Source organism: Crocodylus siamensis, chromosome 1 (genome assembly GCF_052110815.1).
Source record: "Crocodylus siamensis isolate JL-2025a chromosome 1, ASM5211081v1, whole genome shotgun sequence".
Lineage (NCBI taxonomy): Eukaryota > Metazoa > Chordata > Crocodylia > Crocodylidae > Crocodylus > Crocodylus siamensis.
The window spans coordinates 324,482,917-324,498,186 of record NC_143395.1 but is presented as its reverse complement, the minus strand read 5'-3'; the positions used below and the strand labels follow the sequence as shown (position 1 = coordinate 324,498,186).

The 15,270-nt window shown below is 44.1% G+C and overlaps 1 protein-coding gene across 1 annotated transcript in view; it reads left to right on the top strand.

The window, feature by feature from the left end:
* Positions 1-15,270, top strand: part of GPC5 (glypican 5) — a 1,214,889-nt gene that overhangs the window by 294,167 nt on the left and 905,452 nt on the right. The window contains exon 7 of the mRNA XM_090023649.1: positions 9,152-9,285. Coding sequence (XP_089879775.1) covers positions 9,152-9,285 — 134 coding nt within the window. The remainder of the gene's footprint in view (positions 1-9,151; positions 9,286-15,270) is intronic.

The window sequence follows — 15,270 nt, the reverse complement described above, 5'->3', positions numbered from 1 at the left end:
ATTTTTTTATGCAGAATTGCAAATCTATTTATGTGACATCCCAATGTCAATTTGAAGGTTTGCTATGCTTCAATCTTCCATCATTTTTACGTAAGTTTAATTCTACTGTTTTGCACCAAGCTGAATTAAACTACCATAAAGTTCATGTGTGGTGCTAATTGCAATTTAACTGCCTAGTTATTGCAAAACATTTTAATTAACTCAATAATCATACCATTACATACAACTTGTGGATACTAATAACATACAAAATATAAGGAAAACAAGGTTGTCTAAACTGAAAATCAGGGTTCTAATAATTTTTTATATTCTTTCTATCTGTAAATACAGGGCAGTATTTGTTAAAGCAAATTCAAACAAAACAAATTAACATATTATTAAGTAGTTTAGTCTTGTCTGTTCAGAATTTTTATGCAAGACGTATTGCCTACCCTCTTCCAATTTATTGAAAATTTTAATTCTGTCCTGGATATTTTCCCTTCGTTTTTTAATGTTACGTTCTGCTGAGAAGCCTTTCAGATTCCTGCATAATCATTTCCCATGAATACCTCAAGCTACCTTTTTTCAGAACAAGACAAAATACAATATTTGCCAGAGTACCCACTTATTTGAAACTTTAAAAATGTTAGTGTTATTCTCAGAAACACTTTTTCAGATACATCTAAACAATGTAGAAAATATGTTATAGTTGAATAATATCACTAAAAAGGTAATCTCTTAAATCCTTAACAGTTTCAGCACCTCTCTTTCAGAATTATGGTTTTAGGACAAAATCCTATTTTACTTTATTTTATTTTCTGCACCCAAGTAGAATTGTTCAGCTATGTGAATGTAACTTGTAGTGTGTGAGTTCAGTGTGGACTGACAAGCATCCATGCAGCTAATGAGCATATGTATTGGATACACTCTGGCCAAGCAGGTATGTGACTCCATACATGCATGTCTAAGCGTAAGTCCTGAAACTGAAATGAGGAGGACCCTCCTAAGATAGGGGGGGATGTGGGCATGCTTGATGGGAAGAATAGGCTGCAATTGGACCTAGATGGGTTACAGGGTGGGTGGATGAGACTAGGATGGGATTCAACACTGACAAGTGCAAGGTGATGCGCCTGGGGACGAAGAATCAGCAACATACCTGCAGGCTGGGGAACTCCCTTCTCTACAGTGCAGAGGCAGAAAAGGATCTTGGCATCATTGTTGATGTCAAAATGAACAGTGTGGGGATGCAGTCTGGAACGACAGTCACACCTTGTCATGCATCCACAGATGCATCTCGAGCAGGTCCAAGGAGGTGATCCTCCCCCTCTATGCAACACTGGTCAGGCTGCAGTTGGAGTACTGCGTCCAGTTCTGGGCACTGCACTTCAGGAGGGATGTGGGCAACATGGAGAGGGTCCAGAGGAGGGCCACTCGTATGATCAGGGGACAACAGGGCAGGCCCTACGAGGAGAGGCTACGGGACCTGAACCTGTTCAGCCTCCACAAGAGAAGTTTGTAAATGGTACTGACCAGTTTGTAAATGGGATCTAGTGGACATTTACAAACTAGTCAGAGGGGACCAGCAGGCACTGGGGGAGTCCCTGTTCTCCCGAGCACTACTAGGAGTGACTAGAAATAATGGTCACAAGCTGGCAGACGGTAAATTCAGACTAGAGATCAGGAGGCACTTACTTCACTGTCAGGGCGGCTAGGATCTGGAACCAACTTCCAAACAAAGTCATGCTGGCTCCTACCCTGGGGGTCTTTAAGAGGAGGCTAGATGTATACTTTGGTGGGGTCATTTGTCCAGTACTCTTTCCTGCCATGGCAGGGGGTTAGTCTTGATGATCTGCTCATGTCTCTTCTGACCCTACAAACTATGAAACTATGAAATTATGTTTTGTGACTGAGGATGTAGAAGAGGCTGAAGTGCCCAGTGCCTTTTTTGCCTCAGTCTTCACAGGTGAGGTCATCTTCTAGACTACTGCAACAGGCAGCATTGTTTGGGGAGTGGTGAAAGAACGGGTTAGGGACTATTTAGAAAAGCTGGATGTGTACAAATTCATGGGGCCAAATAGGATGCACCCAAGGGTGCTGACGGAGTTGGCTAATGTGATTGCAGAACCACTGGCCATCATCTTTGAAAACTCATGGGGATCAGGAGAGGTCCCAGATGATTGGAAAAGGGCAAACGTATAGTGCCCATAGTTAAGAAAGGGAAAAAAGGAGGATCCATGGAAGTACAGACCAGTCAGCCTCACCTCAGTCCCTGGAAAAATCATGAGGCAGATGCTCAAGGAATCCATTTCTAAGCACTTGGAGGAGAAGAAGGTGATTAGCTGGGAACCTGGTTTTCTCCCATTTAAAAAAATCCCCAATTTTCAGTTACAAAAAAAGGAACCCCAAATCCACATTTTTCCAAGTTTAAAATGAAACACCACTATACATGTATCTATATATTAGTGGTGTTTCAGTTAAATCACAGAGAAAGTGGATTTGGGGTTCCTTTTTTTTTTTTTTTTACTGAAAATTGGAGATTTTTAAGAGTCAGAGAAAACCATGATCCCTGGTGATTAGGAGCAGTCAGCATGGATTCACCAGGGGCAAGTCATGCCTGATCAACCTGATTGCCTTCTATGATGAGATAACTGGCTCTGTGGATGCAGGGAAACTGGTAGATGTGGTGTGCCTTGATTTTTAGCAAGGCTTTTGATATGGTCTCACAACAGTTTTGCAGGCAAGCTGAGGAAATATGGGGTGAATGAATGGATTGTAAGATGAATAAAAATACTGGCTGGAGAATCAGGCTCAGAGAGTAGTAATCAATGGCTTTATGTCTCATTGGCAGCTGGTATCAAGTGGAGTACCCCAGGGGTCAGTTCTGGGGCTGGTTTTGTTTAATGTCTTCATCAACAACCTGGAAGATGTCATAGAGCATAGCCTCAGCAAGTTTGCAGATGACACCAAGCTGGGGGGAGTAGTATATACACTGGAGGGTTGGGCTAGGATTCAGAGTGACCTAGCCAAATTGGAGGATTGGGTGAAAAGGAATCTCATGAGGTTCAACAAGGACAAGTACATAGTCCTACACTTAGGCCAGAACAATCCCATGCACCAGTACAGGCTGGGGGATGACTGGCTGGGCAGCAGCTCTGCATAAAAGGACCTGGGGTTTACTATGGACCATAAGTTGAATATGAACCAGGAGTGTGCCCTTGTTGCCAAGAAGGCTAATGGCATACCGGGTTGCATTGGTAGGTGTGTTGCTAGTAGGTCAAAGGAAGTTATTATCTCCCTGTATTCAGCATTGGTGAGGCCAAATTTGTAGTACTGTGTTCAGTTTTGGGCCCCCCACTACAGAAAGGGTATGGACAAAGTGGAGAGAGACAAACAGAGGGTGACAAAAATGGTGAGGTGGCTGGGGGACATGACTTACGAGCAGGGATCCTTTTTTTCTCTGATAAAAAAATCTCCGATTTTTGGTTTAACCCCTGCCTTCCTCCCTGCCCCCCCCCCCCCAGAAATCCACATTTTTCCATGATTAAAATGAAACACCACGTATATATGTTGGTGTCATCTGCAAACTAATATATAGTAGCCTATCATTTTAATCAGGAAAATGTGGATTTGGGGTTACACTTTTTAAACCAAAAATTGGGGATTTTTAATGAGAGAAAACCAGGATCCCTGCTTATGAGGAAAGACTGAGGGAACTGGTCTTATTTAGTTTAGAGAAGGGGAGACTGAAAGGGCACTTAATAGCAGCATTCAACTACCTGAAGGGGGTGTTGAAAAAGGGTGGAGCTTTTAGTGGTGACAGATGACACAACAAGGAGCAATGGTCTCAAGTTGCAGCAATGAAAAAGTTAGATATTAGGAAGAGTTTTCTTACTGGGTAGTAAAACACTGGAACAGGTTACTCAGAGTGGTGGTGGAAGCTCCATCCTTGGAGGTTTTCAAAACCCGGCTAGACAAAGCCTTGACTGGGATGATCTGGTTGGGGGTGGTCCTGCTTTGAGCAGGAGGTTGGACTAGATGACCTCCAGAGTTCCCTTCCAACCCTAACTTTCTGTGATTCTATGTTTAGCCCTCAAAAGCATTATGGTCAGGGCACATTCCCAAAGAAGAGGAAACCTAGCCTGTAGGCCTGTGCAAAAGGTCCTTGAACCAACATGTCTTTGAACTATCAGCTCATTGCTGTAAGTACTAGCCCACAGGTTAAATATTATCCATCTTTCCTTTTGAGCTACAATATCTGGCATTTAATATCAATTGAATAAAAACGGATTAAGATAAGTGAAGAGATTTTTGCCTCAGTAGAACAAAAGGCTGGTGCTACAGGGAAAGAAGCATAGCAGCAGCCATGCTACTGAGTTGCATATTTTCTAATATATTATTTTTCTTCTGACCCCACCACATATTTCCCTCTCTTGGCTGCCTGGGGGGCAGTTTGAAGAAGAGGGAGAGCTAGAGGAGGAAACCATAATACCTAATCTGTAATCAGAACGCTGTTTTTAGGCAATAGGAGAGATGCAAATTTGAACTATTTCTGAGTGAGTTCTTATAGAACCTGGCCATCCCATATCCTGGGTGACTGCCCTAATCAATGGGCTCTTGGGCAAAAATATGGGAGGACCATTTTTGTTCTCCTCCTTGGGCACATCCAAACAAACCTGTATGTGCCTCTTGCATCATCTGAAACCCCTTTCAGACACTGCAAGAGGCACATGCTGGAATGGGAAAAGGTTCCCCACACTGCAAGTTTGCAGTGCAGGGGCAAAAAAAAACAGAATGAAAAAAAGCAGAGCAGCTGGAAGCTGGGTCCTCCTCTGGCTGCCAGAACATCTTTATGGCAGGCCGTTGCCCAGGTGCTGAAGCACGCTATGTGCCTGTGCAGGGTAGGCAGCATGCCAGCAGCAGGGAGCTGGACCAGGGCTCCAGTACTGGGGTTGGGGGGCTGGAGGAGGGGGGAGAGTACCATGGGAGGGCTCCCACCAGTCCCGCCTGCTCCTCCAGCCCCTCCAATCCCTGCCACACCTGGACGCATCCCCTGCTTGCCCCCAAACTCCCCGATCCCTGCCTCACGTGTCCCCACCCCCTGCCTGTCCCCCAGCCCTCCAGATCCTTGCCCTGACCAGCCCCACTCCCCACCTGCCCCTTGAGCCACCCAATCACTGCTCCACCCTCCCCACCCTTGCCTGCCTCTCAGCCCCACCCCTCTGAACCCCGCAATCCCTGCCCAACCTGGCCCCACCCCGTCTCTCCCCCAGCTCCCACAATCCCTGCCCCACCTGACCCCCCACCTGGCCCCTGGACTCCCGACACATTCCCCATCCAGCCCCATTTCCCCCAAACCCCCTGAGCCCCCTGATCACTGTCCCCCACCCCAGCATCAACCACAATTAAAAAACCAAACCTGCCCAACCCCCACCAGCAGTACAGCTGCCCGTCTGGGTCACTGCCTCCCTCCACACAGTGGGGCCAGATGACGGCACCAAGAGCCCCAGCCAAGGCCCTGCTGCCCCCCACTTCCCTGTGCTGCCTCGGGGGGCTCTGCTAGGAGGCCCTGGAGCCCCCACAGTCCTTGCTCCTGTGGTGAGTAGAGGCTTTTTTTTTAAGTGCTGGAGGCTGAGGGGGCAGCCATCGGGGGGTAGGGTGAAAGTGGGGGATGGGGACAGGCAGGGCAGTAATCCGGGGATTTGGGGGGAGCAAATGGGGGTGGGGTATGTGGGCCCTGCAGTGGGGGTGGTAGCCCCTGCAGGGGCCATTTAGCCCTTGTTGCGGGGGATATGTCCCCTGTTGGGGGGCAGCAAAACATATAGGTATTTAGAATTCTTTTTATTATTATGATAGAGACACTGGTAGTATTCCAAATTCCTTTAAAAATTTTGCTGTACATATATCGATTAAAACATGCCCAACTGATCACTGTCTCTCTCTCTCTTTCTCTCTGTCTGTCTGTCTTTCTCTCTCTTTCTCTCTGTGTGTGTGTGTGTACACACAGAGAGAGAGAGAGAGAGAGAGGCCTTTTGTTTTAATTGTGGAGGAACATGGATTTCGGGGTATTTTACACAGTGACTTTGGGATTTTTTTATCAGGGATTTTTCAGTTTTCCAATAGGACACACCAGAATTCCTGCCTGCTCAGAGCTGGCACCTTGGACCCAGCTGGATGTGGCTGACCTCCTGGCCAAATGGGGCCAGGAGGACATGCTTTGACAGTTCAAAGCAGGTCACCACACCCAGAACATCTTCTGGGTGATAGCTGCCCAGCTGGCTGGGCAGGAGCACACATGGCAGTAGTGCCACAAAAAGGCCACCTCTGCAGCCACAGCCCACTGGCAGCTAGCCCAGAAGGGCAGATGCCTCATTCAGCTCTAGCAGATAAGCTACAGGTCACAGCCAGGCAGCAGCCCCGACTGCCAGACTGCTGCAGTGGGTAGAGGGGGCAGGGAACTCTCAGGGCTGCTTCAGCAGTCCAGCTGGCACAAGGGGTAGTGTTCCCAGGTACCAATTGGCTGGGCCCCAGAAGCTCCTGAGAGCCAGTAGCCCTGAGCTACTTGCAAGGACATCTTTTTGTACTGCTGGGGCCAGGACAGGGCAGCTTTTTATACTGCCAGGGACAGCATAGGTGCTGGCTCTGGTCTCTAGCTCCCCTTGGCTGCAGATCCGGGAGGAGCCAGACAGGGTTATTTTGCCCCAAGTGGCACAATTTTCTCCACAAGCAAGTCCGAGCATGTGCACTGAGGCAAAATGCCCCGCCTCAAATCTGCAACACTTCTATAAGAGCTGCTGCAAGCACGTGTGCTTGCATGTGTGGTTGCGCCCTTAGTGTCTAACTCTACTAGTCATATTGCTTTTGCCCAGTTGCTTTTCCTGGCCTTATGAATTTAGGGTGCTCCATTCCTCCCCAACCAGAGTGTGTGCTATTGGTATGCTCAATAGCTTTGTAGACACTCTCACATCTATTTGCATGTAGAATAAGATCATGAATTATGGGTAAGTGCCAAAGATGGCACTTAAGTGGTCAGGTAGCCACTATTTGTGTATGTAACGTGAAGTAGGATTCAGCTTTTAGTTTCTCTCTCCATTGTGTGAAGGCTCAAGGGTGTTTATCCTTAATGAATTTGCCTTCGGAAATTTCTTTTTGCTTTCAAATAAACTAAATCCAAATAACTTCATTTTGCATTTAAATTGCTGTTTTAATTCTTCAGGTAAATAGTATTGGGAGACCCTAAATTTTAACTACAGTCTAGAATTCCCACACTGATTTTTTTCCTGGCTTTAATGGTGAGTGAATTAGGCTAATTCATCTGTGTGAAAGTTTAACTTTTGTTAGAGTGCATTCAGTTTTTTACATCAAATTGAATGAAATTTAAGCCCTTTGGTTTTAAAATCATATTGGTTGCATGCAGAATAGAGGACTAGAGGGAAGATAGCACTGTTACTTTGTCATGTGTACCAAAGTATAATGAAGGAACAGAGTGACATAGAGGAACTGGCTAGTGGGGAAAGGCAGATGTATATTCAGTGCACACATACAGTTAATGAGTTTTAAATGATAGCTACCAGTGAACAATTACAAAAAGATATATTGGTTGCAGTGAGATGAAAGATACAAGTATGCAGGTCTAAGCTTTTTCTCATGTGATCTATCAGGCAAACCTAGAAGACCATCATAGACAAATAGTCATACAGACATTGGAACAAGGACCTTCAGCACCAAAGACTTGAGACCAAAGCTACAAGGAGCTATGGATATTGTCAAACACTATGCTTGTTGTAGGCAGAAGTAGTGAATCTCACAAAGACAACATCTGAGTCAGTAAGTGACTGTCAGGAGGGTCAATGATCTTAATCCTTTAGCCATGAGAGTTATATCATCACTGATATAAGATTGATGATCAGTTTTATTATTATTTCTATTATTGCTGCTGTTCACTGAATGTTAGTAGTATGCTTGGTGCTGTACAAACATTTTCTCATGGTTGATTATTGTTGTTTCAATGGCTATTCTTGTTGGAATTTTTCTTAATGAATTTTGAAATTAAATCAATTCTAAAATAGCAATTTCATGTAGTGTTTTTAAATTGTGTTTACTTTGGCAAAAGTATGTGATAGAGGACTCTTTTTATTTAAAGGAAAGTTCTAAAAGCTGGGTTTGTCTCTAATATTAATAGTACCACAAACTTCCCATTTTGAAATGAGCGCTTAAAAATATTGTATTATCCGTTTCTGTAGTTATTTTTCCTGAAACAAGTTAATAACCAGGCCAGAAGAACTCTTAGGGCCTTTATTGTGCAGGCTTTACTGCAGGCTTTACAGTTGGAATGTACATCTCTTAACCAGCATCTGAACTCTTTTGTGTTTGTGTTTGGTTTGTGAAAATTAGTGCCTTGATTTGTAACTCACTGACTAGTAGAAATAATGAGTAATAATAGTAAATTGATATCCTCTATAATACAAAAGATAAAGTGTCAAATATTACAAAAAATAAAAAAATATGGGTTAATATTAATTTATATCTATTTCTATCAGAGATACAGATAATATAAATCATTTCATGTTACCAATATCTGTGATTTGAAATAGGGTCATTAAACTTACATTTGCTAGGACAGCAATGTAAGTCTCAATCACTGAGCTGTTAATATATACTATAGTTTCATAGTAGAGGACACCACTACTATGGGTAACTGCATTGAACTTACCCCATTAAACTGGAAAGGAAGCACAAAGCTTGATGTACATTGTAAATGTTATTTAGGGTAGATTACAGAAAAATAGAAATATGCCCAACATCAGGTTTCCTTAGTTGTTTTAATGATCCGTATTACAATGAAAAGCCATGGGATGATGATCTGCCTGGAAAACTGCAGCTACTAACTCCAAAGGGGCAAGTTCTGCTCTTTCGAGAACACTCCGTGAATGTCCTTTCAGTTCAACAAAGGATACTCCATTGTTTCTTCCATTTTTATAGTGTCAGCAACAAAATATGCTCAGTATGGTTACTAGTTTTGACTGGCCACATATCTAATGGAACCAGTGCTGACCTTTTTAAAATGGGCAATATACCTCATCTTCACTGTTAGTAAAATCCGACTTAAACTAAAGGGAAGGATGCTGACCTATTCCTAGTTTTAACATATTCCTTATGGCTTTTGTTTTTGCAGGTAACCAAAGTATGTGGCCATCCTGTGAGAGAGCCTACACAGTCTCCAAGTTGTTCTCTTGATCAGAACAAAGATAATCAAGGGCTGAAGGTGTTCTCAAAAGACAGTGAAGAAACACTTGCCAGCAGAAGAAAGTAAGACATTAGTTTTACAATCAAAAAGAAAGAAGAAAGTAAGCCATTAATTTTACAACAGAATAGATTATATTCATACAACAGAATGCAGTGCATTAGTGGAGAATACAATATTGACAGGAATGCAGCTATATTTCAATGGTACAATATTATATGCTATTATATTTCTAAAACATAGTCATTGAATTAAATCTAAATTTTTGTTTTCTGAAATAATAGACAAATAAGTAAAAGGCAGTTAGTGTAGTTTTCATTATTTAAAAGAACTGAAAATGCTGTGAAAATAGTGAACGTATGAGCAAACTGTGTGTGTGTGCTGACATTTGCAGAAAGATGCTTTTTGACAAATAGATGTGCCAAAAAAGTGGTTGCTCCTTTCCTCCAAAACTTGTTGGTACAACAGGACTAGTGAGGAATAGGTTAGAATAAGAGAGCAAATCGTTTTACGATCATATACATTCATGTTTTCCATTGTGATAAATCAGGTAGCAGTAGCCAAGGATACATCCTAGAGTCCCTACTGTGGCAAAAAACCACTGATTTCAGAAATACTTTTGCCTGTGTAAGATGAGGAAAACTGAGTAACAGACTTCAGGATTTGGTTCTTAATTATAACCAGTGATCCTGGTTTTGTCAGTTAAAAAGCCCCAAATTCTCTGATAAAACAAATCCAAAGCTATCTGATTAAAAAAAATTAAAATCTGGGGTTTCTGAAATACCACTATATCCATAGTTATCAGCTGCTCACAATGTTTTATTGATATATTTACAATTTTAAAATAATTTGGAAGTCTACCAGTACCTCAATCATTATAATAAAATTAATTCTGAATACCTATAAATTTTGGCATATGATTTTTTTTTTTATCATGGAAAACCAGGGCTCCCCCTGCCCTCTTCACTTACCAAGGTGCCAATCCAGCTGCAGCTCTCCCCACTGCTGCTTTGTGATACTGAGCAGCCTTGATATGCTGGTGCCCCTCACAGCGCACCCCTAGCCCTGCCACTGCCTCTCACTCTTGACCCATAGCCCCTGCCTACCTCCCATGTGCTCCCTCCCAGCAGCAGCTTCCCTCCCACCCCGACATGTGTCCAACTGCAGCTGTCTGTCCCACTGCTTTGTGGCACTGAGGAGCCCTGACATGCCAGTACCCTGCCTCTGTCCATGGCATTGCCCCTCACTTCCAAGCCACAGACTCATCAACCCTTCCAGCCAATCTTACTCCTAACCCAAAGCCCCTACCCACCCCTCCACTCACTCCCACCTGGCCCCAGCACCCCCCCTGCACCAGGACATGGGTCCAGCTGCAGCTGTCCCCGATGCTGTTTTATTGCTCTGAGCAGTGCTGGCCCATGCTGTTGTGCTTCCCAGCTGCTGCTGCCAATGCCTCTCATTCCTGACCCACAGCCCCTTTCCCCTGCCAGACCTGCTGGAGGGGAGCTCCAGTTGCCCCTGCCTTCAGGACTCAGCCCCAATCCCCCAGGCCCTACTTATCCCTTCAAGTAAGCTGGCCCTGACAATCTACACCCTAGGGTACTCAAGGAGCTGATGAGCACCATAACCCAACCTCTGGCATGGACCTTTGCAAACTCTTGGCACTCTGATGTAGTGCCCGAAGACTGAAAGAAGGCCAATGTGGTGCCTACCTTCAGGAAAGGGATAAAAGTGGATCTGACAAACTATAGGCCAATCAGCCTGACTTCTATCTTGGAGAAGATCTTAGAAAAGTTTATTACAGAGTCCATCCTTAATGGACTGGCCGATACCAACATCCTGAGGGATAGCCAGCACAGGTTTGTTGTGGGTAGGTCTTGCTTGACCAATCTCATTTCCTTCTACAACCAGGTGACCTATCACCTGGAAAAGGGAGAAGAGATTGATATCATATATCTTGACTTCAAAAAAGTCTTCGATCTGGTATTCCATGATCACCTCTTGGTAAAACTGGCCAATTGTGGCCTTGGGTCCACCATGATCCACTGGCTGGAAAATTGGCTCCATGGTCAGACCCAGAGGGTAGTAATCGATGGCAGTCACTCACCATGGTGCCCTGTGACCAGTGGGGTCCCCCAAGGCTCTGTCCTTGGACACATATTTTTCAACATCTTCATTAATGATGTGGACATTGGAGTCAGAAGCAGACTGGCCAAGTTCGCCAATGACACCAAACTTTGGGGCAAAGCATCCACACCAGAAGACAGGAGGGTCACCCAGGCTGACCTGGACAGGCTCAGCAAATGGGCGGACAAGAACCTGATGGTGTTTAACACTGAAAAATGCAAGGTTCTCCATCTTGGGAAGAAAAAGCCACAGCATCCTTATAGGCTTGGCAGTGCTACGCTGGCTAGCACTATGGAAGAAAGAGACTTGGGGGTATCATTGACCACAAGATGAACATGAGCCTGCAATGTGATGCTGCGGCTAGTAAGCGATGAAAACGCTGGCTTGCACCCATAGATGCTTCTCAAGCAAATCCTGGGACGTCATTCTCCCCTTGTACTCGGTCTTGGTGAGGCTGCAGCTGGAGTACTGCATCCAGTTTTGGGCTCCACAATTCAAAAAGGATGTGGAGAAGATTGAGAGAGTCCAGAGAAGAGCAACACACATGATCAGAGGTCAGGAAAACAGACCTTACGATGACACGCTGAGAGCCATGGGGCTCTTTAGCCTGGAAAAGCACAGGCTCAGGGGTGATCTGATGGCCACCTATAAGTTTATCAGGGGTGACCACCAGGATCTGGGGGAACATTTGTTCACCAGACTGCCCCAAGGGATGACGAGGTTGAATGGTCATAAACTACTTCAAGTCCATTTCAGGCTGGACATAAGGAAAAATGTCTTTACTGTCTGAGCCCCCAAGGTCTGGAACAGTCTGCCATCACAGGTGGTTCAAGCACCTACTTTGTACACCTTCAAGAGCAAATTGGATGCTTGTCTTGCTGGGATCCTATGACCCCAGGTGACTTCCTGCCCTTTGGGTGGGGGGCTGGACTTGATGATCTTCCGAGGTCCCTTACAGCCTTAATGTCTATGAAATCTATGAAATCTATGAAATCCCAAAGGTTGCAGGTGGCGAAGTAAGTCTGAGCTAGCCCTGGCTGGTCTCAGATTCTCTGGCCCTACCCCCTCCCCTCTGGACAGGGATTAGGGTTTTGGACCCTATTTGCAAGCAGCAGATTGCAGGCTGGAAATCTGCCAGCCTGTGGAGAGATGTTTGCAAAGGAGGAAAGCTGTGGTTTCCCTCTTCAAAGGGGGAAAAAATCTGTGTTTTTCTCCTTTAAAGGAGAAAATCCATGTTTTTCCACAGGAAACAGAAAACCCAGATCCCTGATTATGACTCAATTGGATGCATGTACATGTGTGCTTTACTGCATAGTTGATTAATTGGTTCCATGGTGAAATGTCACCAACTACACGTGCGCCAGTGTTAGGGCACAGGAAATTAGCTGCACGGTAAGATAGTACTATGTTATGGTGGAGTCATATACTGCATAGAAATGCATGTGTGGATGATGACCAGGACTGCAGCAGTTTGAGCAGCCCCAGGCTGGCAGCAGGCTCTGCGGGTCAGCCACATGGCTCTGCAGTTTCGGCACAATCATGCCCCAGCCAGCTCCTTCATCACCACCACCTGGAGCCTGGGGCTGACCTCTCAAATCTGCTGCCAGCCCAAAAGCAGCTGACTCTGACCCAAACTGCACCAGAGTTTATTGAGCTACATTAATGGCTTACAGAGATGCACCCATTTAGAATGACACTGGTTGGTGTTATTATAACAAGTAACAGTGTTTCAGTAAAATAGTGGCCCCATTATAAAAAAGTCAGAACTTCTATTTGTTTTTAGAGGGTCTGCTAAAAGTAGAGGAGAAAATCTTTACCATCTTATCTTTTCACTTACGACATTCACTTCTGAGACTGACTTTACTGAGGAAAGAAGCTGGAGTCTGTAACAGGAAATAATCTCCATTCCTTTCCTTTTTTAGGTACCTGATGGGTAAAAATTGACTGAAACATGCTTACAGGTCAAAATGGCACTTTCCAAGTCTTGTATGTTTTGGATGCCAAAGAAACTAAAGCAAAAAACTAGGGAAAGGTCCTTCTAGACTTGTATTCTTTTGAAGGAAGAAATGCTAAGCAGGCTGATCTTGCAATCACAAGACTGGCACATTCTGCTGTCCAATCCATTTTCTCTCATGAAGGGTTTTGAGAAATTTTGGTCATCTACCACTAACAGTAACTCTCTTTAATGGTAGTCACTGGATTTGCGAGGATTTCACTTGAGTGGGAGTCAAATAACTGGATTGGATTGTGTGTATGTGTATGTGCAAATGTATAGTGTCTTTTTTTCTTTTAAGCATCACTGATATTGCTAGATAAAAGTAAATGATGTATTACCTATTTTTAAAAACGTTAATACCATATTTACTGAAATAGAAAACTACACTTATTATAAGTTGACTCCCCCAGTAATTAGATTCTATATAAGGAAAATGTATAAATTTGTTATAATTTTCTAGGTATAGAATCTAATTATTGGAGATTTGCCTTGAATCTACTCCATCTCCACTGCTATAGCAGGGACAATAAATCTGGGGTATCAGAGGGCCCTTTGTCCTCTGCTTCCCCCCAGATGTTTTCCCTGGAAGTCTCTTCCCTCTTCTGTCAGACCCTGTTCTCCCTGTGCATGTGAAAGTGAGGAACAAATGTGAAAACAATAACCTTGAAATTAAGTATGGTCACAACAATTTGCATATAGTAGTTATAGACTTAGGTCATCCAAAATTGATGCATGCTACTTTTCTCTTTTTTTTAAACTACTGCAAGTTTTAGTACAGGTGTTTCATAAATGCACTTCTGAGTAGTACTTTAGCTCCTTTTTGTTTCTTGTATAAACTATGCATGGTATTACTGCAAAGCTAAAAGGCTCATGATTTACCACATGGCACTGGGCCCCACCAGTCAACAGCCTGGCACATATGTTTAGCAGGGTTAGCTGGTTTTCTCTGATTGAAAAAAAAAAAGTCCCCAGTTTTCAGTTAAAAAAAGTAACCCCAAATTCACATTTTTATGTGATTAGAATGAAACACCACTATATATAATGGCATTTCACTTTAATCCTGGAAAAATGTGAATTTGGGGTTACTTTTTTTAACTGAAAATTGGGGATCTTTTTAAATCAGAGAAAACCAGGATCCCCAATGATTAGTGTAGCCCCATGCTCCACAGTGACCACACAGCTCAGTAGTCTGAGTGGTCATGTCTACATGAGACATTTACTGCTGAGCTGCCTAATATTAGTTCCTCAGTAAAGTCTCTTTGTCTACATGTGCAGGCTTATTAGGCTGTAGTACACTAATAAATGCCACCAGAGATTAGTACTTGTAAATATAAGTATTATTCTGTGGTGGAATTATTTACTGTGCAGCAGCACATGTGTAGATACTGACTCGGCCAGCTGGGGCATAAGGGTGCTTCAGTGTGGGGTTGTCTGCCAGTTAGCCCTGCACTGAAGCATCCTTGTGCCTCATCCAGCCCCTCCACAGCACACTGAGCTGGGTTGGAGCAGCCCCATTCTGGCAAACTGACTCCCTGGGCTCTCTGCCAGCCAGGGCTGCTCCAACCTGACTCAACGTGCTATGGTCCTGGGCACATGTATAAATGCAGCTCCTGGGAGCAATGAACTCTGGCGTAATAATGTGCTGCATTAATTTCACATGTAGATGTATCCAGTATGTGTGCCTACTCCAGATACACCCTCACAAAGGCCTGATGTGTTAATTATCCTCCATTCATAACTGGAACTGGGAGCTCTTGTCACAAATCCTGAGACGCTCCAAAAATATATGTGCAGATGAGGTACAGCGCATGGAGGGTGGGACACAGCAGGCTGATAAAAGGGACATCACCAGGCTGTGAGAAGGATTGACAAAGGGATTTTGAATATGCAGTGTTGTGGCTTATCATGACTTAAAAAAGAGTTGGCA